This window comes from Arvicanthis niloticus, chromosome 5 (assembly GCF_011762505.2).
Source record: "Arvicanthis niloticus isolate mArvNil1 chromosome 5, mArvNil1.pat.X, whole genome shotgun sequence".
Lineage (NCBI taxonomy): Eukaryota > Metazoa > Chordata > Mammalia > Rodentia > Muridae > Arvicanthis > Arvicanthis niloticus.
In genome coordinates, this window is record NC_047662.1 from 6,546,546 (window position 1) to 6,571,031 (window position 24,486).

Genomic DNA, 24,486 nt, shown 5'->3' on the forward strand with positions numbered 1-24,486 from the left:
TCCCAAAAGCAGGTGGTTAGGTATAGGCACAGGAAGGAAGGCCAGAGGCCGGGGTGTGTGAGGCAACATGAAGCTCAGTGAGGACAAACAGGATCTGTGGACCTCAGTGACTGAGAGAATGCTTCCCGTTTGTCCATCGTGAGATGGAAGTGGGTAAGCAGGCCACTTCACTAGCATTCAGGAGAACTAACTGCTTCATGTGACTCATTAACATTTACTGTGCATGAGAAACCATTACCCAGATGTCATGCCCCACTCGACCATCAAGGAAGACGTTCTGTGCTTCATCAGTCTTGCCAGGGGACCCCGAACACCCAGAGTGAGCTGCTTATATGCTCAGCCGGGGGGGGGGGGGTGCATGTGGAGGTGCGCGATTGGTCGGAATTGCAGTGCCTCATTAACATATCCTGCTCGGGAAGGGTTGGCGCCAAAACTGAGTTGGCCCAAGGGTGATCGCATGTGCAGTGCACTTGTTTACTGGTAGATCATACCGGAAGCCGGTGCCATCTTGACCAGCCGAGTGGGGTTGGCGGCCTACATCTCCCCCTTTTTAGTTTTATTGCAAACCCTGAGTCACAGAACGGGTACATGATAGTTGCCCTATGAGTGTAGTTGTACAGTGAGGGAAAGCAGAGGCCTGATCCCCTGTGCAAAATGAGATATTGTAATAGGTTTCTTCTCTTGTCGTCGTCGTGCAATGAGTAATACTTCCCATACCCATCTCAATGCCTTTTGATGGGGAAAGGAGTGTTTTGGCATCAAACCTTTATGTAATCAGGCATACTTTCGGGAAATCTATCCACACTCATGGAACATTCCCTGTCGAGTGCCCACTCGAAAACACCTCAAACCGCCAGTAGTGCACTCCTCAAGGGCTCGTATCCACTGAAACCCACTCATAATTCCTTTAGGGTTGCAAGCCAAACATGGGGAGGTTCACCATCCTCGATAGCGATAGCGGCCAAGGCTTGGTAGACTACGGTTTTATGCCTGGCATGGTCTCTTTAGTTTACATAGAAGCCACATGCAAAAGATGCAACCGGCCAACACCACGGCCCCCCAAATGAAGACTCCCGCCCACTCTTTAAAAAAAGAAAAGGCATTGGTTATCCAGGAGGTGAGGTCACCAAGGGAGAGAGGCTGCAGTTTGGTCCCATTCAGCTGGGCGATCTGAACAAATAATCTGGTCGTCATTTCTTCTGCTTGCAACGACCATTTGCCTCAAAGGTATTTTGACAGCATCCTGGATTGATTGACAGACTGAGAAAAGTTAGCTTGTAGGGGGGTAACACAGAGGCCTCTCATGAAGTATACACAGGAGGCCTGAATGACCGTAAATAATTCTTCCACTTGGTTTTGAACTATATCAATACACTGGTTGGCCAACAGTATCCCAGAGGTAAGATGGGCGTTAATTTCCCTCTGGGTAGCCAGTGCAGCAGCTGTCTGTTCCACAACGGAGTTGACTACCTCCTCTGTCTCTACTCTCAATTAGAGGCCATAGTGACTGCAGCAGTAGTGGCCGCGGCGGCAGACACCACAATAGCAGCCACTATCGCTGCCGTGATACCAAAGTCACGCTTATGGCGCAACAGGGTAAGTATGAGAAACTGTTCAGGATCAGCTTCAACTGGGATGGGTACAAAGGTTGGTAACTGCATCACCAACTCTGTGGTACTTGTCCCATCCCAGCACTCAGATATCAGACAAGCAACCCCAGAAGCATTGCATCTTAGCACCTACCCCGAGGTGTTAACCAGAATAATCAAAAAGGGGGGCTTCACACAAACAGGAGCCCCTGTGTAAGAATAGTTCCGTAATTGCCCATTAATCTTGATACCTGTCAAACTCACATTAAGGTGCCTGGTGGCACTAATGTTGACCAATGAGAAATTGCCCCCTCTCAACCTAGAAAATGGGGTGAGAGAAGTAAAGGCTGACTTATTGTTAGAAAGTAGCCATTGATACCAAGGCCAGATATTACCTGGCCTGGTTGCAGTCCTGGACTTATTGGCATACTTGGCTTTAAACAAAGGAGGGCTAAATTCAAACCCAGAAGAAAACTGGGTGTCCCGATGATCGGAACTCTGGCAAGGGGAAAATTTAGGGGGAAAATCTTGGTAAGGTGGACAATTAGGCAGGACTTTACGTTTAGTGGAATTGCCTTTGGTGGAATTACTATCAGAGGGCAAAATCAGGTACTGAGACATAAGTAAGGTGGTAATATTAAGGGGGGAGCTAGAATTAGTACCCGTCTCTCCCGAACCCTGGCTAGAACCGGAGCTCACTTTTGATAGAGCTGCTTGTAATACTCCAGTGTTCACTCCCCCCTGAATCTACGGGATCTAGCCAATTCATTAAATACTGGGGTGCTAGGAAAATGCATGGAGCCAACACTCTTATTGAAGGTGAAACATAAGGTGCCTGCCAAGGTATAATTAGTGGCTGTATAATTTGCAGGGGCCTCCTGAGTGGGAATAGTGCAAGGCATATCTTGCTCACAAGAGGTGGAGAAAAAGGTGGGCAGAACCGGGAATTGCTATGAATGGGCATGGGAACTGGCCAAGTTCTGGCTATCGCCCACAGTTGGATGGCTAATCCCTGAGTTACCAACAGCAGTAGACTCAGCGTCTGGATCCTCATGCGTGTCCACCACATTGTCCCGGTCCTGGGATGGTCCGATGCATCTGGTGAGGTGTTCAGGGACCCAAATCAGATCTTCCTGGTCCTGTGGAAAAACACAAACAGCTCCCCTGGATCTGGAAATAACTGAATCCGGACCATGCCATGAGCCATGTTAAGACATCTTTCCATTTCACTTCTTGTTTAACACTCAGGGTGGGTAGGGAATGCTGGTTGTTGGCAGCTGAGCGTCCGTCCACGTCAAATGTCAAAAAATTTAGAGTAAAGAGTGCTAAAGAAAGTTGATCTTTTGGGGAGTGTCTGTGAGCTATTCCCCCTTTTTGTTTTTGTAACAGTTCCTTTAGCATACGATGGGCACGTTCCACGATACCTTGACCTTGAGGGTTGTAGGGCAAACCAGTGATATGTTTCACCTTCATGTTTTGACAAAATGTAGCGAAGGGTCTGGATGCATAGGCCGGTCCATTGTCTGTCTTAATGACATCGGGCTTGCCCCATGCCACCCAGGCCACAAGGCAATGACTTATCACATTGCAGACCTTTTCCCCGCTCAGAGGAGAGGCATAGACAATGCCCGAGCATGTATCTACAGAAAGGTAAACATACTTAAGAGTCCCAAAGTGGGGTATGTGGGTAATATCCATTTGCCAGAGTTTGAGAGGCAACAGGCCTCTAGGGTTAATGCCAGTATGAGGCAGATGAAGAAATTGTGCACAATCTGGACAATTAATTACAATATCTCTGGCTGCTGCTTGCGGCAGGCGAAACATATGACGGAGTGTGGTAGATGGCACATGAAACTGCTTATGAAAAGCAGAGGCTTTGGTGATTGCATCCGCGTGGAAGACAAATTCCATGCGGGTAGCGGCGTCCACCAGAGCGTTACGCTCTGTCATAGGACCTGGCAGCATAGTATGGGCTCTTATGTGTTGGATGAAAAACTTATTTTCCCTTAGCCAAATAAGCTTCTGGATCTGTTGGAGAAGGTGGCAGACAGGACTACTAGACTTAATAGGTCCTGCAAGTTCCAAAGAAGCTACAGCATTGACTACATAACTGGAATCTGATACCAAGTTAAAAGGGCCAGGGAAAGTTTGGAAGACCACCAAAACGATCTGGCACTCCACGAGCTGTGACGTTCCAGGAGTGAACTGGATTTGTACTGGGGGTTCAGAACCAACAACATAACTGCCAACCCCCGTTTTGGAGCCGTCTGTTTATATGTCCACTGCCTCAGGTATAGGTAATGAGGCAGTAATTTTTGGAAATACAACGGGGTGATTAGCAAAAAACTGCAGGACAGGGTTCTTGGGAAGATGATTATCAAAATCCCCATCAAAGCTGCATCTAAGAATGGTCCAGTCATCTATGGCAACACACAAGGTTTGTATTTGTTGGCTAGTGTAAGGGGTGATAGTTCTCATTGGAGGTACACCAAAGTGTGCCAAGCACGACTTGAGGCCCAATAAAGCTAACTGCACAATGGCAGTGGGATAGTGTTCCAAGGTTTTATTAGGAGAAACATGAGGATGTATCCATAATAGGGGGCCCTCCTGCCATAATACCGCAGTAGGTTGTCTCAGTGTCTGTAAAATACATAAAAGGATGGAATGCACATCATGGACGCAAGTAATTTGTGCCTTACTTAGGGCAGTTTCCACCTTTTTCAAGGCCAACCTAGCGTCCGGTGTGAGGCTCCTGGTTGAGGTCAAGTGGGGGTCCCCCTTCAAGATATCAAATAAGGGAACCAATTCATGATTGGGGATCTTCAGATAGGGTCTAATCCAGTTGATATCTCCCAATAACTTCTGAAAATCATTTAGAGTACGTAAATGATCTTTTCTTATGTCTATTTTTTGAGGTTTAATGTCCCTGGGAGATATTACTGCTCCCAGGAATCGTCCTACCGTTTCTGTCTGTACTTTCTCTGGAGCCCCATATAAGTGTGCTGTCTCTAGTTGTTTAATCAGTGCTGCATAAGCAGAGTCCAGCTGGTCTCTGGTGGTAGCTGCCAGTAGGATGTCATCCATATAACGGCAAATTTTAACTTTTGGGAAGGCCTGCCTAACCGGCAGCAAAGCTCGTCCCACATACAGTTGACACATAGTAGGACTGTTGGCCATCCCTTGTGGTAATACCTGCCACTGATAATGGGCGTCGGGTTCTTCATTATTTATGGCAGGAACGGTAAAAGCAAACCGCTCGCAATTGGCGGGGGGCAATGGTATGGAAAAAAAGCAATCTTTAATATCAGTAATAAAAACAGGCTATTCCACTGGCAGGCTGGAAAGCAGAGGGAGGCCTCGTTGAATGGAGCCCATAGGCTACATCTGGGCGTTGATGGCCCACAAATCATGCAGCAATCTTCACTTCCCCGATTTCTTTTTTATTACAAAGATCAGGGTGTTCCAGGGGGACTGGGATGGTTCCACATGTCCTGCCTCTAATTGTTCTTGAACCAAGGCTCTTGCCGCCTGTAACTTTTCTATAGGCAACGGCCACTGAGGGACCCACACTAGGTCCCCCGTTTTCCAAGTGATAGGTATACCTCCCTCAGTGGCCCCTAAGGAAAACCCAGCCCAGTCCTATCATGTCTGGGATGTGTAGTTATCACATCTGGGCTACCCTGCAGATTCTTTCCCAGTCCTTTGCCTGGCATATAGCCCATGCCCTGCATCATGCGTTGTGATTGAGCAGAGTAATCATTTGTAAGTTTCACGCCTAATTGTGTTAAAACGTCCCTTCCCCACTAGGTGACCGGCAGGTCCAGAACATACGGTATAAACCTTCCTGTTTTCCCTTCCTGGTCTTTCCATACCAGTTCCTTAGAGCTTACCATAGGGGAGGATTCATAGCCTAATCCCCGAAGGTTTTGGGCAGACCTCTGGGTTGGCCATTTGGCAGGCCAGTCACGGGCAGATATGATGCTACAATCTGCCCCTGTGTCTAGCAGTCCCAAAAAGGATCGACCCTCTACCCAGAGCATCGCCATGTGGTGATCCTGTAATTCCAGGGAAAGATAGGCGAAACGGGACCCAGTGGATCCAAGCCCGCCATTACCTTTGACTTTATTATGGGATGGAAAGTGGCTGTGCAAACTGGGTAGTAGTAACAGTTGGGCTATCCTGTCCCCTGAAGAAATGGCCGTAATTCCCCTCAGAGAAGAGGCCAATATTTTGACTTTTCCAGTATAGTCTGCATCTATGACTCCTGGAATGATCTGTAATCCCTTCAGAGCTGAGGATGAGTAGGCCTACAGTGTCTTTGGGCAATGGTCCTGAAAAGTCAGACTCTATAGGCTGCACTCCCATTTGCGGTGTCAGCAAGAGTCTGGTGGTGGCACTGAGGTCCAATCCTGCGGAACCCGGAGTGGCCCTTCTTGGTTTTGAGAGGCTCGCAGAGATGGACTCTGAATGGCCCCATACATTTGCGGGCCCTGGGGTCGTGGGCCCTTCTGCCCATTTTTTGGATGAGCACCACCATAGTTGTTACTTAGGGGGCGTCCATTAATATCTTTGACAGAGCGACATTCATGTGCCCAATGATTCCCCTTCTTACATCTGGGACAAAGCCCAGGGCCCTGTCTTTGTTGTTTTATACCTCTCGGGGCACTGTTTTTTTAAATGCCCAGGTTTCCCGCAAGTAAAGCAGGCTCCGGTTCTCCCTACTCCTTTTGTAGCTTGAGCAGCTGCTAATCCTGCATTAGACAAAGGGCCTCCTATCTCCCTGCATGCCTTCATCCATGCCTGCAGTCTTTTAGCCTTCCATGGAGTGATGGCAGTCCTACACTCCTTAGTACACTGTTCGTAGATAAGCTGTTCTACCAATGGCATGGCTGTATCTGGGTCGCCAAAGATTCTCCCTGCTGCTTCCATCATGCATGCCACAAAGTTGGAAAATGGCTCCATGGGTCCCTGAATGACCTTCGTCAAGTTTCCTGATACTTCTCCTTTATTGGGCAGGGACTTCCATGCCTTTATGGCCATGGTATTAATTTGGCCATAGACCGGTAAGGGATAGGCTGTCTGATTTGCGGCCCATTGACCCTGACCCATTAACATATCAAAGGACCATTCGTCCTGGCCATCAGCTTAGTTGGCCCGAGCCTGATTCTGAGAGTACTCGGTATATGTTGAGGCCCACATTCTGCCTCAACACTTTTGCCTCAACACTTTTGGGGCTAAGTGCTCTGGTCAAGAGAGAGAGAGGGGCTCTTGGGGCAAGAGACTCGAAGAATGGAGACAAGACAGGGTGTGATTCAGTCTCTTCTATTTTCTCAAGTCTCCCTTATTGAGTCTCTCTTCTATTTTCTCAAGTCTCCCCTCTTGAAGGGAATTCTGAGGTATTTATATACACAAGCAGGAGAACACAGGTGAAAACACTTTACCACGTGCACCATACAGCTGAGGTCACTAAACAGCAAAACAAGCTATGTGGGATAAACAATATATTTATCAGAGTGTGCTTCAGCTGTTATAGGCTTTTGACAACCAAGTCTTTCATCAGGGTATATGGTTCCAGATGGCTGCAAAGTTGATCTAGCCGCTTTCTACTAAAGTCGGCTCCCAACAGGTCCCCCTTTTTAAATTTTTTTCAAAAGGGAAGGCTGGGAAAACTTACGGAAACCGTGCCTGTCCTAGGTTGGAACAAAGGACCCCAGCCTCACTTAAGATGGTGAGGCCTCCCTTATTTTAGGGGCAAGGGTCTCGATATGCTCTCTTACCCGTCATTGGCTATCCGGCTTAGCATGTAAGTTAGGGGTTAATCCTCGTCAATCTTGATGACAGAGGTTTCAGAGTCCCCTACTTCCAGCCTGTAATAGCGGACCTGTATGGGTTTCATTTGTTATCTGTTGCCGTACCAAAGCCATCAGTTTGAACAGCATGAACCCGAAAGACAAGAGACTTAATATCTAAACCGTTGATATAAAAGCAACACTCTTTAAGGCAACACACAACTTCCCCTGTTGGAGAAGTGAAAGGTCTAAGCCTTGTACCCACAAATTTATACCAATGAAATCCTTGAATTTTGCATCAGCTTAGTAACAATTATACAGATTAAGACAGCCTAATATTAACCACCTCAGTCCCCAAGTCCAGGGAATTGGGGCGCCGACTCTTCATTAACTTCTTCAGGCTGAACATGGGCGTTGACTTTTAGAAGAGGAATGAGGGGAAGGATAAATTGATAAGCATCTGAAATCTGTCTTAACTACATCCAGCTGGAAGTCCAGGGCATCAGTGAACATGCAGGTGATAAGATTCATTCTCCAAAGCTGTGTATTCTGCAATATACAAATCTCAAAGCAAGGTTTAGTATCAAGATAATTATTTTGATTCTCTGAAATCTAGTGTTCTGGAGGCCTACCTCTGTCATGTCTGATCTATATAATTCTGGAAGACATAACTACTACCTTAATGACCTCATCAGAAAACTCATAGAAAAACCTTTTTTTCCAAATTAGCCTTTCCTTAAGCCAGTAACCAGAAAAACCTTTACATTGAGTTTTTATCCAGAAAAATATTATACAACTCAGAATCACACCCATTTTGAAAGTTAAATCAATTAACATTATCATTCTGCTTAGCTCTCTGTCTAGAGCAGCCTTCTATTTATTCCTCGCGTCTTTAAAGCCTTTTTCATCTGTTTTTACTCACTTATTTCTTGCCCCATTTTCGTTACTATAACCTTTATTTATCTGTTTGGCTCTCTTGACTCAGAGCAGCCTGCAATTTACTTCTTGCATCTTTAAAACTTTTTTCATCTGTTTCTGCTTATTTTTTTCTTGCCCCGTTTTGTTACTATAACCTTTATCTATCTGTTTGGCTCTCTTGACTCAGAGCAGCCTGCAATTTACTCCTTGCATCTTTAAATCCTTTTTCATCTGTTTCTACTTATTTCTTGCCCCGTTTTTGTTACTATGCAATCACCTTTGTTTCACTTCCGAATTCAGCCAGCTCCGTCAGTCGACTGGTTCTCCAGCACAGGGTGTCTTCCACTGTATCCCGCTTACTGGAGTTCAAACATTGAGGCTCTGTCAGTCCACTGGTTCTCCAGCGCAGGGTGTCTTCCACTGTATCCCACTTACTGGAGTTCAAACGTTGAGACTCTGTCAGTCCACTGGTTCTCCAGCGCAGGGTGTCTTCCACTGTATCCCTCTTACTGGAGTCCCTGTTCAGGCGCCACTAATGTTGAGGCCCACATTCTGCCTCAACACTTTTGCCTCAACACTTTTGGGGCTAAGTGCTCTGGTCAAGAGAGAGAGGGGGGCTCTTGGGGCAAGAGACTCGAAGAATGGAGACAAGACAGGGTGTGATTCAGTCTCTTCTATTTTCTCAAGTCTCCCTTATTGAGTCTCTCTTCTATTTTCTCAAGTCTCCCCTCTTGAAGGGAATTCTGAGGTATTTATATACACAAGCAGGAGAACACAGGTGAAAACACTTTACCACGTGCACCATACAGCTGAGGTCACTAAACAGCAAAACAAGCTATGTGGGATAAACAATATATTTATCGGAGTGTGCTTCAGCTGTTATAGGCTTTTGACAACCAAGTCTTTCATCAGGGTATATGGTTCCAGATGGCTGCAAAGTTGATCTAGCCGCTTTCTACTAAAGTCGGCTCCCAACAGGTATACAGGCTCTTCCAGTCCAAATATTGACCTGTGGTTAAACAGGCTCGGACTGTACCCATCCAATCTAATGGGGTCATGGCATGTAAGGATAATCTCTCTAACAATGCCTGAGTAAAAGATGCATTGATTCCATAGGCTTGGACAGACTCAGCCAAAGCCTTTAGCTGTTTAAAATCCAAGGGCTCATAATATCTCTGTTGGTTTGCGTCCTCAAACACTGGAAATGCGTCTGCTGCTTTCCTCCAGGTTTGAGGGCAGAATGAGCAGCCTGGATGAAATGCCTGCCTCCCCCCTGTTTTATCATATTCAAGGTTAAAAGGAGGTGCTGACGGCACTTTCGGTTCCCGATCTGTCTTTATCTTATTACTTTGATCAGGACCGTACCTTTCCTGTTCATACTTTGCAGCGTCTTCCTCAAGTTCTGCTTCTTCCTCTGAGTCTAACTCTGACCCACCGGAAATTTCTAATTCTCTCAACGAGGGGTATGTATATTCCTGAGATCCCCTCCTTTTCCTTTCTCTTTTCTGGCCATTTCGGCCTTTCTTTTGATTTGCTAGCCTTATTCTTTTCCTTTTTTTGTGTGTCCCTTATCCTTTTTTCTTTCTTTAACCATCCTGTCTTCTGACATGCTATCCTGGTGCTCTTGAAGCAGTCGTTGACCTGCTTTCACACTTTCTACACATTTCACATCTTCTAAGCAGGCACGTATCATGCGCCAGAGCGGTCTCACTCCAGGTTTCACGGTGTTTCACGGTTCCTTCCTCCACCTCCCTATCTAGGTCCTGACCTAATTTATCCCATGACCCAATGGTCAGGGACCCAGTAGGGCCAAACCACAGGGCTATACGGTGTATCTCTTGTGGGAAGTTGTTCAAGACCTTTGTCGGTATCTTAAGGTTCCTTTGTTGAAAAAGAGCGTTCCCCAGGATGCTCACTAATCTACGTGAGATTTATACACAGGTGGACAAGTGGAGTTATCTACCCCCGTCTTACTGTCGGCTGTGGGCATTCTTCGTCCCAACAAATACACTCTCGCCCGGGTCGCAAACAATAACAGGCAACAATACCAAAACCGAAAGCAAGGACAACAATGACTGCAGCCACCAACGGATCGACACCAAATGTCAGCATAATCAGTCACAGGACTTACCAAGGGACTTACCGGTACCGCCGCTTCTGAGGTGAAGAGTTCTGTCTGGATCCTCGAGGGTCTCTCCTCGGGTCCCCGTTCCCGGGTTTCTGCACCACTTGTCGCGCCCCACTTGACCAGCAAGGAAGACTCGAACAACCAGATCCTTCTCAACAGCCTTTATTGCAGAAGTGCTTCATCATTCTTGCAGGGGACCCCGAACACCTGGAGCGAGCTGCTTATATGCTCAGCCCTGGTCGGGGAATGCGCGTGGAGGTGCGCAATTGGTCGGAATTGCAGTGCCTCATTAACATATCCCGCTCTGGAGGGGTTGGTGCCAAAACTGAGTTGGCCCAAGGGTGATCGCATGTGCAGTGCACTTGTTTACCGGTAGATCATACCGGAAGCCGGCGCCATCTTGACCAGCCGAGTCAGGTCGGAGGCCTACACCCAGAAGCTATAGCTACTTGCTGAACTAAACCTGTAAGGTAAATGCGAATGTTTCTCTTCTGCAAGTTTTATGGGATGTGTATTCTCCATCTCCAGTTTTTCATATCTCCAGTAGCCCCACCTACATGAGCTATTCATCGCAGTGGAAACCAAAGGAAAAGGGCACTTTGTTGTTGAAAATTCAGGAACCGCTTCCACACCACACAAAAGCCAGTGCTTCACCACAGACCTACAGCAGTGGGAGGTTGATCAGTCAGTGGCTATGACATCACAAACTACCACTTCCACAGGAACAGCCATTTCCACTATGTTCATGTCAAATGTTAACCATGGAATTAAGTCAGCTTCTTATGTTAATGGTGCTGCCAATTTAAAAGGTCGTGTGCAGTTGTCTCGCTCACTCAAGCTGTATTTCTTTAGCCTGTTGTATATGTTTTTAGGATGCTCCTGCAGTGCGAGCTGCTGTCAGGCAGTGCCTTTCAGGTTTTAAAAAGATTCTATTGAGTTTTTAAAGATTAGTGTCTGGACCTGAGTTACCCCCATCCTAGAGAGGAAGACTTGCAGGTTAACAACTGTAGATGCCAAGAGTTGTGTTTAGTGCACATCCCACTTATTTCTAGGCCAGTTTGAAGCAGCTACGAGCAAGGTAAACCAAAACCAGAGCAGCTCAGCTCGTGGCTGGGCTGCAGCCTCCCTCCTTTAGGTCCTATGTGGAGATGTAGCTGGTACTGGCCCAGAGATACCAGGAGCAGGACCTCAGCCCCTTCACTAGCTGCTGCTTCTGCTTCCATAGCTGTGGCTGCTGCCATACCACCTCACCTCTTCCTGCTGTGGCAGGGTCCCAGGGCTCCCTCAGTGACAGCTGTCCCCCAGCGGACTCACTTAGTCACCTGTGAGAGATGGGGTTTCTCACATCTACCACCAGCTGCCTATGTGGACAGCATGAATGTTTTCAACTCATGCCCAACAAATGGGTGCAGACCAGAGCTCCTGACCTGCTAGGCCCTGAGCCTACATGGTTAAAAGAAGCTTCATTCTTGTAGCTACAGTTCTGGGACCTTGGAGCCACTCTGGAGACTTCTTTCCACCCACAGTAAATTCTGTCAGCTCTGCTTTCAAAGTATATAAGAGGCTAGCGCTGTTCTGAGGAAGGCTATGTCATCGTCATGTCTGTGCTGTAGTGCTAGTGCCCTAGCTGCCCTGGCCTGAGACGAACCATCCATACTCCTCACTCTGCTCAGCAGGGCAGCCAGAGGCCTCTGCTCGCTTCCTTCCTCCAAGCAGCAGCTGTCCCTGAGCCTGCAGACTCTTCACTCAGCAGTCCTGTGACTACTGTTCCCCTCCAGCCTCCGTGTTCCTGTAAAGGCACAGGAATGCGAATGGTGGCACACGCCTTTAATCTTAGCACTCTGGAGGTAGAGGCAGGTGGGTCTGTGAGTTCAAGGCCAGCCTGTCCTACATAGAGAGTTCCGGGACAGGTAGGGCTACACAGTGGGACTCTGTCTCAAGAATAAATGATAAAAGCACAGGAGCACAGCTAGCACAAGTTCCTTGTGCCAGACATCATTTCTGGCTTGGACACCTTTGCAGGTATATCCTGCAGTGACCCAGGTATTTAATCTGAGCTCTCCCTCCCACCACCTGTCCTGCCTTCCTCCTTCACCTACAGCTCCTACCTCCATCCTCCACCTGCACCTGCACCGGTTACTTATTACATGCTCTTTGTCTCCTCGCTCTCACTCCACCCTGGAAGGTGGGAGGTGCGTTCTTTTGATTAATAAAGTGTCCTCGGGCTCCTTAGAATGTTGTGTGTGACTGGAGAAGCACTCATTACCAACCAAATGATTTTTAGGAAGTTGAGCAGGTCAGTAAAGGTCATGGGAATGGCCTACTGGCCTCCCTCAATGGAGACACATTTGTGCTGTTGTCGTTAGGGGGTACTTTCCTGTGCTCCTTAAGGTAAGGTTTGCAGCAGAATTTCTTTGGATGGTGAGCCCTATTTCCCATCTGAAGAAAGCAGGCTGTGTGGATGTTATTGTGGATACGATCCCAAAGTAGTGAACAGTGTCCCGCCCTGGGAGTGAGGTCAGCGAAGGTAGCTGCTTTGTACTCAGCCATCTGAGCCAAGCCGAGGGGCAGTGCACTACCAAGAGGGCTCTTTGTGAAAGACAAGCAAAGACAAGCCCCAGACCTTTTCTTATGCCTGGGTTCAGTTCTGCTTTGTCGGGTGTTTTCTTTTTTGAAAAAGTATTTCTTAAGTGAAGATTTTAATTACTGAAGTACCTTATTATTTTATATTTTAAGGTATTTTTAAAAGTTTTAATAATTTTTAAAAACTCAAATGTATGCCTGCATGTGCATGTCTACTCCACATGCACGTAGGTGGCCAGCAAAAGGTGTGGAATCTCCTGAAGCTGGAGACTCACGGGCTGCTGTTAAGTGAGCTGTCCCATAGAGCTGCTGGGAACCAGCAGGAGCAGCAGAGGCTGTAACCTGAGCCTTCTCTCCAGCTCCCTTTCTCAGTCTAAAAATCAGTGTCTATATCTTTCGAAAACCACCTCGTTCTGGTAGATAACTGGATGACGTACTTGTCTCTCCTGTGCATCCGGGTCTAACCTGGGGAGAGAGTGACAAGACTCTGATTGCTTTTTACCTGCTTTTCCAACATGAAGGGTAACGTGCCTGTGGGAGAGTAAGCCTGGCTCTTTCAAAACTGTGCTCTGTTACTGGGAACTTGGTTGTTCCAGAAGAGTTTATAAACACCCAGATAGGGCAGAAGGTCGGCTTATATAACAGGTTTGACTGGTTGCCACCGTTAAATGCGTAACTATGGAGACTGTCTTTCTTCAGCTCTTAAAAGGCACAAGTCACTTGAGGACACATGCTCCTTGCTGCATTATAGATGAGGGCTCCTAACTTCCCAGAGCCAGAGGTTCCCTTCACTTTCTTAAATGGCTTCTCAACTGCACAGGGCTCACTGCTGGAGGCTCCACACTGTCAGGCAGAGCAGCTTTGGATGGAATCTCTAGTACTCGCTGTATCATTGGGTCACCCCAAGGTGCTACCAGAGACGTGTTTTGTTCAAGGAGCTTGGCTATTGAAAACAGTCCTCTTTGAACAAGACAATAAAAATAAAGTGTTTTAATTGAAAACATTAAGTCGTGCCTGATGGGAGCCAGGAGGCTTATTTTTGGCCTTGTGACTCCAGTGAAACTCCCACGAGTTTCCTTTTGAAGCACTGTGTTCATAGAGGCTGAAGAACTCTTTCCTCCAATCCTTGATTTTTATAAACTTTACATGCTATCATTTCAGTCTCAACTATTATGGCATGTAGAAAGAGTTGGTGGTGGTGTTGCTTTTATTTTATTTTTTTGTTTGGTTGTTTTGTTTTGTTTTTTTCAAGACAGGGTTTCTTTATGTACCCCTGGCTGTTCTGGAACTCAGAGACCCACCTGCCTCTCCTCCCAAGAGCTAGGATTAAAGGTGTACACTACTGCCTGACTGGGTTTGTTTGTTTGTTTGGTTGGTTTGGTTTTTCGAGACAGGGTTTCTCTGTGTAGCCCTGGCTGTCCTGGAGCTCACTCTGTAGACCAGGCTGGCCTCGAACTCAGAAATCCGCCTGCCTCTGCCTCCCAAGTGCTGGGATTAAAGGCATGTGCCGCCACCACCGCCCTGTGTAACATTCCTGTTTGATTCTACAACCTTCTCTACAGAGGGAAGTAAAAGTCAGGGGGCTCGTAAACATTTCATTCCTTCAAGGCGACGCTGTGAAGTTTGGCTTTTTATAGCCCAGATAGGCTTTACTCAGAGGTCTTGGTTTGTTTTGAGACAGTCTCATGTAGCCCAGCTAGCCACAGACCCTTTGTAGCCAAGGATGACTCTGAACTTCTGATCTTCCTGCTCCTGCCTCCCGAGGGCTGTAATCACAGGTCTATGTCACTGCGCCCTGTTTGTTCTGAGGATCCACTAGGGCTTCACATTCTCCAAACACTCATCTAACCAGCCACATCTGCAGCTACAGGACCCAGAAAGATTCTAAAGCTATGTCTCTTTCTTATTATTCAGATCAATCCTGGAAAAGGAGGGACCAAAGTCACTCTTTAGAGGCTTGGGTCCAAATTTGGTTGGAGTTGCCCCATCAAGGTAAGCACTTAACTGACTGCTAAGTGAGCTCCCAGTTATTCAGTATGGATCTTTTCTTGCCCAAGGGTGACACTGTTGAATGGCTGTTTGCTTTCCTCCCAAATAAAATTGCCTAACCATGTCTCACATGGAAAAGCAGTGGTGACCACGGGTTCCAGTCTCTCTAAGGGAGAGTTTCTTACCTTGGGTGTGGTGTAGAAATGCCCAGGGTTGTAGCACACACAGGTCCTTGTCATCTGCTTTCTTAGCAGGATATCCAGGTGACTCATAGGAACATTAGTCTGAAGGAATTTCGAAGGCTCCTAGGCTTTTCTTTCTATATTACATCCTTGGATTTTATTTTATTTTTTAGGATTTATTTACTTATTTATTTTATTTGTGAGTACACTGTCGCTGTCTTCAGACACACCAGAATACAGCATCTGATCCCATTGCAGATGGTTGTGAGCCATCATGTGGGTGCTGGAAATTGAACTCAGATCCTCTGGAAGAGCAGTCAGTGCTCTCAACCACTGGGCCATCTCTCCAACCCCTCGTCCTTGTTTTTTTCTTTTTAAAGGCTTTGCAGAATTGCACAATCCCAGCATGCCAAGCTGTTGTCTCCATTCACCTTTTTGATGAAAATACTGGCCACATTTCAAGTATTCATTAACCATGTGTAGCTAGTGTCTCTGCAGTAAAGTTATGGGCAGTACTAATAGACAGGAAGTGTGTGTGTAAAAGGGACAAGTGGCAATGTTGTCATGGGCCAAAGTCCTCTAAAGATGGACTTTAAAGGTTTTAGTTGCCTTTTCTATTTTAGAATCTGGCCAAATTTTAGTGCTTTATTCCGTAAAATGAAATGGGTGTGTTTGTTTGTTTAGACAGAACAGGGCCATAAAAAACATAAACAAGGATGAAGAGCTTTCTTCTTAAAGGTCACATATCTCAGAGTTACTCACAGGAAAGAGCAGAGAATAGTAAAGCAACAATGGCTGGTTCTCATCAGACTTCTGGTGCCAGAACTTAGTCCAAACCAGTGGCCTCTGGGATCCTGTTCAGTAATAGTCAGAATCCTTAGTTGAAATAGAGTCTGTGATTGACCCACAGGTCAGCAGAGGTGAATCGTTGCTCCTGCATCACCGAGATGAAGCACACCTCTCAGTCATTGCAGGCAGTTCAGACTGATGTCTACACTACGTGAACACAAGACAGAAGCAGAGTGCGCTTACATTGTAGAAACAGTGCACCTTTAGAAAGACCGTGTATGCTCCCACTCAGATGATTGGCATTCATCCAGAGTGAAGCATGTGAAAGGAGCTGCTGGTGGTGGTGGGGTGCACACCTGCATCCCAGCACTCTGAAGGCATAGGCAGGTGGATTTATGAGTTTGAGGCCAGCCTGGTCTACAGAGTGAGTTCTAGAATAGCCAGGGCAACACAGAAAAACTGTCTCAAACAAACAGAATGTGAAAGGACTTTTATATGCATTACCAAAAATCTCATTACTCTGTTATTCTGGACATGGCTGTCACCACTTAATTTCTGGAAAGCATGACCATCCTGGAGCAGTGTCAGGCCTGGGTGTGAGTCCAGCCTCTTGTTCCTTGCTGGCTAAGATCTTTACTCTCTGCTGTGGCCCACTACTTACTGTAGATGTTTCAAAGGGTCCTATATACTTTAAAGTGCAGTCATGGTTTCTTCATGGTGTTCTGTTTGTCCTGACAGGGCTGTGTACTTTGCATGTTACTCCAAAGCCAAAGAGCAGTTCAACGGCATCTTCGTGCCTAACAGCAACCTTGTGCACGTTTTCTCAGCTGGCTCTGCAGGTATGTCCCCCTAGCAAGTGACACAAAGACTGTTCCAAAGTATGTGTTGTTTGTTTTGCTTTTTTTTTTTTTCTTTCCAGGAATTAGCTATTAACTCCCTGCTTCTTTTGACCCTAAAACCATTTCCCAAAGCTGCGTATTGGAGTTTGTAGAGCGTGACTATTAGCAGTTTATAAACAGACTTCATTTTCTCAGACCACTCTAGCTTCTCACTCTCCCTCCAGGTGCCCACACACTTCCTACACTGGTCAAGTATGTTCTTCATCTTCCTGATTTCCCTATTGAATGCTAATGTGGAGGCAGCTGCTTTCTTTCTGACTCCCCAAGGTGTCTGCCCTTAACAGCTGACTTGCACAGCTAGAATCAGGGTTTTGTGTGTTGTGTGGTACATAAGGCCTTATGCCTCCAGAGGGTCTGTTCTCTTCTGAGGGAGCACTTGCGCCACACTGGAGCTCGGGCAGGACTTCCCCCAGGGAGTGTCTGTGAGAAAGCACTGGCTCCTAAATCACTAGAAGCCTCTGCCCTTCTATACAGAAGCTCTGTCCATCTAAATCTAACAGAATATTTTAGAGAATTTAGATTCCCGTTTTAAAATTTCTTCCTTCTTCCAACAGCCTGTAATGTGTCCACACCAATTTCCTTTGTTACTCTCAATAAAATTACTAACCCAGGTTATGATCTTTAGTTAGAGAAAAAGCAATATTAAGCAAACTTCTTCACACAAGAACAGTGATTCCCCTTAATGCTGAGCCCTGAGCAGGACAGTGTACCATTCCAAAACAGGTTGATCCATGGTGAATTAGCCATAATCCAGACCCTGCTAATCAGCTTTGTAACGCTTGTAAACTTAACCCAGAAGAACCCTGGGTAAATAAAGCAAGCACACCTTGGGGGAGCTTTTCAAACCAGTGTCCTCCAGTGACTTCATTAATCTACTTACTCAGGACTGTGGCGGGCACTAGCATTATTTGACGTTTAGGGCTGATCTGGAATGTTAAACACTGCCAACGGCTTACCAAAATAATGATTGCTGTGGGCCAGTGGGGTTGAAATGTTTGTTTCCTTAAAATTCTAAGTTTGCAGTCAGGTAACTGAAGACTTAGCATCCTTATTCAGCGTTAGCTATAAGCAGAGATAAGCAAGTTTAAAAATAAATTATTTCTGGATCTGAAGCTTCTAAACTGGAATTTTAGATAGTTCTTGCCCTAGGAGTGAAATGAACCGAAATGATAGCAGCGCCACCTAGAGGCCGGAAGGGCTGTGCTTGGCAGTAGCTGCCACAGTGTGGGATGGTTAGAGAGCGATGAACCCAGGGCTTGCTGCCACAGTGTGGGATGGTTAGAGAGCGATGAACCCAGGGCTTCTGTGCCCAAAGGTGCAGGCCGCTGCATCGTGACTTGAGAGCAAACACTGGCTGTATCAGTGATGACTGTTTTTTCCCTCCAGCTTTTGTCACAAATACCTTAATGAATCCTATTTGGATGGTTAAAACGAGGATGCAGCTAGAACGAAAGTAAGTCAATAGTTCCTTCCTTATCTGGAGTCTTCCTGCTGTGCTGTTCCCTCTCCCAACACCAAGTGTGGGCTGGAAACAGAGGTCTTCAGCTGCCCCCTGGATTTCTCTCTACGCTTATATAGAAGTGTCCTTTGAGATCTGTCCTGACAGCATGGGGGGCGGAGGGAGCAGAGAGCAAGGGAAGATGGGCAGAAGGGCCTCTCCATGATCCCAGCTCCCTTCCTGGCTGTTCCTCTCTGGGGTTCTTTGTGGAGCTCATGTCACAAGGGATGCTGTAAACTCTGCAGAGGCCTGGCTGTCTAACAGGACACCGGTGAGAGCACTTTGGACATAGCCCCCAGGTGTCCCTGGTGTCCTGAACTTGACCTGGAGTTCTTAATTGTGTTCCTTGAGTGTTCTTGTGGAACCTACAAATGGTCTGGACTTTGTGTTTTGTTGAGATGGGGTCTTGCTGTGTAGTTCAGGCTGCTTCAAATTTGCAATCTTGCTATCTCAAGCCTCCCGAGGCCTAGGCTTACCGGCCTATTGCCCTTGGCTAGAGCAAGGGTTTTAAAGAAATGGAAAACAACTGAAATAAACTCATCAGCATTTTTTAAAATTGTGATGTAGTAATAATGCTTCTTTTATATGTAAATCAGATTTCTCAGCAGGCCAGCAATACCTGTGAATTTTCAAAGAACCAAGTATACTAAACAATGCCTTTTAACTTTATGATGAATGTGGCAGGAAAGTGTTTCTATTTGTGTAAAACCACAGCTACTATTTCTGTGGGCTGTCACCCACACTCCTGCTTCTTGAAGGAATGCTGATTTCCAGTAGAAATTTGGGGTTTTCCAGACTAAGTTCAAGGCACTGTTTGTATTCTGAGAGTCTCTGTGCTCTATAGCCCAGAGATGCAGACCCTGGAAGCACTAGCAAGCTCGTCTTCCCTCCAGCTTCCTGTTGGGAAGATGGGGGAGCCTGAGATGAACCTGCAGGGTGAAAGCCGGACCTACCTGGGTTCATCATCCTCGTGACCATGCAAGCCCTGGTCAGTTTATATTGTTCCAGTGGTTGCCAGGGAAATTGGTCGTGCCTCCTACCTTACAGAGGTACAGCCAATCAACAAATAGGATTATAGTCTGGTGGGACAAGGGGTGTGAGGTGTCCAGCACCCTGGAACGTCCACAGTACAATCTATGCTGGGAGAGGATAGGAGAGCCTCCTGAGGTGACAGCAGCTCCCACCCTCTTGAAAGGAGCTAGCTGCAAGGACGGGGGCCACACAAAAAGGTTTGAGCAAGAAAACAGTTAATTCAAGTACAGGCGTTTAGTGGTTTAGCTTAAATCCTTCTCTCTTTTTGTTGAGACAGGATCTCACTGTAATCCATCAGGGTCACTGGCATGAGCCACCGCTCCTGGCTGTTTGCGCTCAGCGCCATTTTATTCTGTAAAACAGAATTCGGCTTCAGTGACTCTCACGCAGAGGACACTGTTTTATCAACAAAAGGAATGTGTATAAAAGAAACAACACGAAGTAGATGAATTCTGTGAGTTTTCTTATGAAGTGAGTACAGAGACAGAATACTAAGAAACAGTATCAGCTCGTTTTGGTTACCTTTTTTTTTTTTTTTTTTTTTTTTAAATTAAGGCAGGGATTCTGACTAACCTTAGATATAATAGAATAAAAATACAGCATCATGGGCTGGAGAGCTGTGTCAGCAGCTAAGAGTGCTCACTGCTCAGTCCCAGCACCACACCAGCTGGTAGGGCAGCTCCAGGGGAAGCAATGCCTGCTGCACATACACATATATAAAATAAATACACAATGGATACTTGAAAGTAAATGAATGGATAAGATATCAGGAAATGGACCTAGATTAAAAATTCCATATGACAAAACTAAGAAGAAATATATATGTGTACATAAACATATGTCTGTACATAATATGTTTTGTTTGTTGTTGTTTTTCAATGCATGAGGCCCTGGGTTCAGGCCTTAGCATGCACACAAATCACACTCCGAGAACAGTGGTGAGAGGGAGCCATTGGCTGGGCAGGTAGCTCAGTGGTGAGCACTTGCCTGCCATGCACACAGCCCTGAGTCTAATCCCCAGTATACCAAAGAGAAGGCTGCAGCACCCTTTCTCCTCGGCGTTCTCTTGTGCCATGGTGTTTTTCCAGGTATATAATTTTGTCCACTTTCCACTCAGCTCCCTTGTATCTTCCTGCTGGAACAACTGTCCTCATCTTGTGTGTGCACCACACTTTCCTTAGCTGCTCCTGCTTTTAGATGTATGGATGATTCCAAATGTTTTCTCTGACAAATCATCTTCCATTCGCATTTTCTAGAATTGGGTCAGAGGCTATAAGCCTGCTTCGGTGACTGTGGATTCACACGCCAACTTATATGACCTGTCAGGTTTCTCAGCTAATTGAACTGGCCTCACGGTGGGCCAGAGGTCAGGTGGCCTCAACAGGAAGGACAGGTTTCTTCTCCTGTGTCGTTCAGTGTCATAGGTGGATCCCTTTTATGACTTGGGTGTGGTATGTCTCTCTCTCAGTGTCTGTTGTTGATCCCCTCTGACAGGGTGAGAGGCTGCAAGCAGATGAACACACTCCAGTGTGCTCGGCATGTGTACCACACAGAAGGCATCCGTGGCTTCTATAGAGGGCTGACTGCCTCATATGCTGGGATCTCAGAGACAATCATCTGCTTTGCTATTTATGAGAGTTTAAAGAAGTGTTTGAAAGAAGCTCAGATAGTCTCCTCCACAGACGGGACCGAGAAAACTTCCTCGGGCTTCTTTGGACTCATGGCAGCTGCTGCTGTGTCTAAAGGATGTGCCTCCTGCATTGCTTACCCACACGGTATGTTTTGCTCTTTTCTGGAGCAGTGAAACAGTTGTCGGCTTTGTCATTTGTCACTGTGTAGACTGAAATGCAAACATAGATTGAGTGTCCCTTTCCTGAAATACATGTGACAGGAGTGATTGAGTCCAGGGATTTCCAGCTTGGAGCATGTGTAAGCATGCTGATGCATGGTTAAGCATGTCTGATCCAGCCAAGGTTACACTCTAGACTTTTGAATTGGAGATGCTCACTCTGTCCCTGCAGGGCAGAGTGACACCAACTTCGACTGCCCAGACACAAGTCATGTGAGTAGTGACCTACTCTGCCTTGCTCAGCTCCATCTCAGTGTGGCAAAAGTTGGCTGGGCCAAAATGTGGGTCATTGAACCATTGTTTTCAAAGAAGACCAAATTAGACTTAATATTTCCTGGCTCAAATAGTTATGCAGGAGCCAAATGAAGAATCACTTGACCTCTTCTTTGAGTAGGCGATATATAAATCTACTGTTTGGGCCTTTCTGTTTCTTTGAGTGTTCTTGTTGTTTTGTTGCTGGGGAGGTGGTGTTTTGGGGACAGCCTTTTCTATATTTGGCTGTCCTGGAACTCACTATGTAGGTCAAGCTGGCCTTGAACTCACAGAGATCCACCTGCCTCTGCTTCCCAAGCCAGGAACACTTTTCCTGTTGGGATGCTAGGGATTGACCTAAGGCCTTGTGAGTGTTACACACGTGCTCTGCTGGCCTTGTGAGTGTTACACACGTGCTCTGCTGGCCTTGTGAGTGTTACACACGTGCTCTGCTGGCCTTGTGAGTGTTACACACGTGCTCTGCTGGCCTTGTGAGTGTTACACACGTGCTCTGCTGGCCTTGTGAGTGTTACACACGTGCTCTGCTGGCCTTGTGAGTGTTACACACGTGCTCTGCTGCTGAGCTGCACCCTTATCCAAGATGCAAGGATGAGATCACTACTGCCCCACTAACCTACTTTTTAAAATGTTTCAAAAGCCCCCTGCACAGCACTGACAGATGTACCATGTCCAGGAACAAGGGTTAGGTCCCATTGTGTGCTGAGCACCACCAAGACACAAAGGCAGGAAGAGGGAGAGACCTGCAGTGCCTCCTGAGCTCTGAGGTCTGTTCAACAAGCAGGGCTGACCAGGCCCTGGGCCACAGTGCTGGGAGGGAGCCCAGGTAGCTTTCCAGCTAGACAGAGTAGGGCAATCCAAGAGAGTCTTGGGAGCAGACGCAGTCTAAGAAGAACTTACCTTTTCTTTTGCCTTTTTCAAGACAGGGCCTCACTATGTAGTCCTGGCTGTCCTGGAACTCACTCTATAGACCAGGCTGGCTTCAAACTCACAGAGATCTGCCTGCCTCTACCTCCCAAGTGCTAGGATTAGAGGCATGTGCCATTGTGCCCTGCTAGAACTTAACTTGCCATTGTCCCGCTCACATATGACTGCACTGTCAGGTTAGAACCAAGATGCCCAGTAGCTGTGGGAGCCTTGACTTCTTCCTGCTATCTTTCTACAGAGGTCATCAGGACACGGCTTCGGGAAGAAGGCAGCAAGTACAAGTCATTTGTGCAGACAGCGCGCCTGGTGTTCCGGGAGGAAGGCTACCTCGCCTTCTACCGAGGACTTTTTGCTCAGCTCATCCGGCAGATCCCCAATACTGCCATTGTTCTGTCCACCTACGAGTTCATCGTGTACCTCCTGGGAGAGCGTGCTTAGTGACAGGGCCACACGGTTGTGCTCTAGAAGAATAAAGCTGAAAACCCTAGAGATTTTCTTTTCCGTTGATGTTTAGTGTTCAAAACTGAAACAGCGAAGGCTGTAGAATACCTGGCTCATGTCACCTGTTGGACATTTCCTTTTGGATTCATGTTTCTGGAAGGTTTAAATTCATTAACGTTAATAGTTAATTATAACTTTCTTTTTTAACTTAAGAGGATTGAGGATTAAGGAGCAAGTAAATTAAATCATGCTATTTAATTTAAGTTTGTGCTGGGTTTGTGTTCTCTTTTATGCTTACTGTACCATAAGCCAGCCACGGGCTCTGGCTGAATGAGGAGAAGAGAAGTGAGAAGCATAACTTGTTTTCTAAGCAACTGTGGGGGCTCACTGGTGGACATGAAGAGCAGTCACGCTTGGTTACAACTGGGGACAAAGGTTCCACAATGTTCCCTCTGTGCATCTTCATTTTCCCCATGGAGGTTTATCCATAATCCAAGTTTCCAGACACTGAAATGGGGTTCCTTAACCACCCACCCCACCGTTTTTGAGTCAAGGTCTTGGTGCTATAAGCCAGACTGATCTCAGAGTTGAATTCTCCTGCCTTAGCCTCCCAAGGATTGAAAATGCAGACGTGCACCACTGGGCCTGACCCAGCTTGACAATCAGTACTGCTTTTAGCTACATTACAGATACCCTCCTGCATTTATCCCCTTTTCTACATCTGAACCCAGGGCAGTTGTAAAGAACTGCTTATCGGTTGCTTGCCTCCTGGCACACTGTCAAGTGAGGCATACCACAGCCTGCAGTGCTGGCCTCACACACTCACACACTGAGTGTGTTGAGCAGTGCCTGCTCTGCTGCTGAGGGATGCAGTGAGACAAAGGGGCCATTGCCAGCCCTGGCGCAGACTTGCAGTCTAATGGGGCATTGGTGGTGTTTAGATACCTTCTTTTAAAGGTTTTTTGTTAATGGTTTTGTTTGATGGTTTGTTTGTTTTTGTTTTTGAGACAGGGTTTTTTCTGTAGTCCTGGCTGTCCTGGAACTCACTCTATAGACCAGGCCAGCCTTGAACTCAGAGATCTGCCTGCCTCTAGCCTCCAGGTTCTGGGATTAAAGGTATGCACTACCAACGCCCAGCCAACCCTGAACTGCTACTCCTGTTCCTCACTCCTGAAGTGTTGGAATCACTAAGATGTGACACTGCACTCAGTCTGGCTTTGTGCATGCTGGACAAGCACTCTTACGAGCAAGCTACCCCTCCTCATCTGTTCCCTATTTCTAAAGGAAAGTAGCAGGGATCAAAAAGGCCACATAAGGCTGAGGCAGGGGTATACTGGAACCTCAGGGCCGGCCTGCTGGTCTACAGGTAGGATCCTGTGTTGGGGAGAAGGAAGGCAGGAAAAACAGTAATCATCTGTCCTTTCATCATGGAACTTGAACGTGACATCACGGAGGTGATGTCTCCGTGTGAATATCTAGATGAACATCAGAAGATTGACAGCTGAGGCGTCATGGTCCAGAGTCAGCTGCAGATGCTCCGAAGAGGTTGAGAGGAGTTTCCAAGTCCTACGGCATTTCCGTTTGTTGTCTTTACTGTGTGGGA

At 46.7% G+C, this 24,486-nt stretch overlaps 1 protein-coding gene across 1 annotated transcript in view; it reads left to right on the forward strand.

Moving 5' to 3' along the window:
- Slc25a33 (solute carrier family 25 member 33) overlaps positions 1-23,146 on the forward strand; it is a 36,253-nt gene extending 13,107 nt beyond the window's left edge. The window contains exons 3-7 of the mRNA XM_034504093.2: positions 14,922-14,999; positions 16,706-16,806; positions 18,253-18,319; positions 20,891-21,171; positions 22,681-23,146. Coding sequence (XP_034359984.1) covers positions 14,922-14,999; positions 16,706-16,806; positions 18,253-18,319; positions 20,891-21,171; positions 22,681-22,880 — 727 coding nt within the window. The 3' untranslated portion in view covers positions 22,881-23,146. The remainder of the gene's footprint in view (positions 1-14,921; positions 15,000-16,705; positions 16,807-18,252; positions 18,320-20,890; positions 21,172-22,680) is intronic.
- The last annotated feature ends 1,340 nt before the right edge of the window (positions 23,147-24,486 follow it).